This window comes from Apaloderma vittatum, unplaced genomic scaffold, assembly GCF_000703405.1.
Source record: "Apaloderma vittatum isolate BGI_N311 unplaced genomic scaffold, ASM70340v1 scaffold25332, whole genome shotgun sequence".
Taxonomy (NCBI): Eukaryota; Metazoa; Chordata; class Aves; order Trogoniformes; family Trogonidae; genus Apaloderma; species Apaloderma vittatum.
In genome coordinates, this window is record NW_009703462.1 from 1 (window position 1) to 1,811 (window position 1,811).

The 1,811-nt window shown below is 61.3% G+C and overlaps 1 protein-coding gene across 1 annotated transcript in view; it reads right to left on the reverse strand.

Annotated features, from left to right (window-relative positions):
- Positions 1 to 3: 3 nt before the first annotated feature.
- LOC104270321 (sodium-dependent phosphate transport protein 2A-like) overlaps positions 4 to 1,811 on the reverse strand; it is a gene marked incomplete at its 3' end in the record, with an annotated part of 2,112 nt that continues 304 nt past the window's right edge. Inside the window, exons 2-6 of the mRNA XM_009864645.1 lie at positions 1,109 to 1,237; positions 890 to 1,033; positions 669 to 780; positions 386 to 581; positions 4 to 78 (exon numbers count right to left, since the gene is read on the reverse strand). Of these exons, the coding sequence (XP_009862947.1) occupies positions 4 to 78; positions 386 to 581; positions 669 to 780; positions 890 to 1,033; positions 1,109 to 1,237 (656 nt within the window). The remainder of the gene's footprint in view (positions 79 to 385; positions 582 to 668; positions 781 to 889; positions 1,034 to 1,108; positions 1,238 to 1,811) is intronic.

Here is a 1,811-nt window from a genome sequence, read left to right on the forward strand (position 1 = left end):
ACACCAGACACGGATGAGGCTCCGGTTGCGCAGGCTCTCGTCCCCTGTTGCAATGCCTGTGATCACTGACTTGTCCAGCTGCAACAACACACATGTTAGAAAAGTGGGCTGACAGCACTCACAGCTTGGGGACATCTTCACTGGGATGGGGACACCACTGCTAGTCTGGGGACACTTGGATGCAACCACCATCAAAGGGACAACAGCACTGGTGATAACACCACCAGCACTGGCACAGCAATGCTGAGGGACCATAACCACCCCGGGAACACCACTGCCACACTAGAGACACTTAGGCAAGACCACCATCAAATGGACACCAGTGCTGGGGCCATCATCACCAGCCTGGGGACACCACCCTGGGGGGCACCATGGCTGAGGAGACCTGGATGATAAGTTTGGTGAAGGGCTCCGTAATGATCTTTAGCAAGTCAGGGGCATCCTTCCCGCTGCGGATGTTGAAGGTGGCCACGACCAGGCGAGTGACGTGGTGCAGGTACCCAGTCACCACCTCCAGCGGCAGCAGGACCAGCACTGACAACCAGTTGAAGCAGTCGTGCACCGTGGCACCAGCGAAAGCCCTGTGTGGAGGAGCCTGTTGGCGTGGGGTGGTCCCTGGAGAGCAGCTCCCAGCCCTCTGAGTCCCCTCTGCTCTGACCAGCTCTTACCGTTTGAACTCGCTGCGGTCACCTGCCTGCATGAGGGCCACAATGGTGTTGGTGACAGAGGTGCCGATGTTGGAGCCCATGATGATGGGGATGGCAGAGCGCACCTCCAGCACTGGGGACAGAGAGACCCACTAGCCCCACATGGCCCAGCTCAGAGTGACCCCGTCCGGTCACCCTGTCCTCCAGCATCAAGTTCCTGGAAGGCCCGTGAGCACACTCACGCCCCGAGGAGACCATGCTGACGATGATGGAGGTGGAGGTGGAGGAGCTCTGCACCAGCACGGTCACCAGGATGCCCACCACCAGCCCAGCCACTGGATTGGAGAGGATGGCATTGTCCTTGAAGATATCCCCAGCCACCTTGCCTGCAAGAGAGTGTGAGTGACAGCGTGCTGGCACAGTGGGTGCCACCAGCTGCCCAGGTGCCCCTGCCATCCTACCTCCAGCCAGCTGGAAGGCAGAGCTGAGCACATCCAGGGAGCACACAAAGAGGTACAGGAACCCGAACATCAGAGGCACCTTGAGAAGGGAGACACAGATGGACTGGACCCTGGCCCAGCACCCCAGCTCTGTGCAAGACAAGAGAGAGTGTTAAATGCCAGCTGCGGCACAGCCCTGGCTCCCCAGGCTCCCACTGCCCTACTCCATCCTCCTGTGCCCCTGTCAGGACAGCGCTTGTGTCCTCAGCCATGCCACCACTCCCCAGGTACCCTCTATCTTCTCCCACTCTGGATTGCCTTGTACCAACCACCCCCTTGGCTCAGCTTGCATGCTGGGGGTCCAGCTGGGGTGCCAACGTGAGGACTAGCACCCCTGGGCAGCAGGGAGGAATTGCTCCCAGGCCCAGGGACAGAGCTGGGGCTCTCCTAGCACCCCACATTTCTGTCACCCCAGGGTGGCTCTGGCAGGTCTCTGGGGGCTCCCCAACCTGGGTGCTGTGTGACCACCACCCAGGAATCTCACCTGGCCTCTGCAGCTCGTCCAAGCCCAGCCGAGGTCCCTGCCAGGACAGTGCGTCCAGCTCATATCGCTCCCTGCCCTCTCGCAGGCGCCCCGGGGAGCCGGGGCAGGGGAAGCCATGGTCAGGGCAAGGCACCGCTCCGACGGTGAAGGGACAAGTGTGGGCGCCAGGCAGCCGATTCA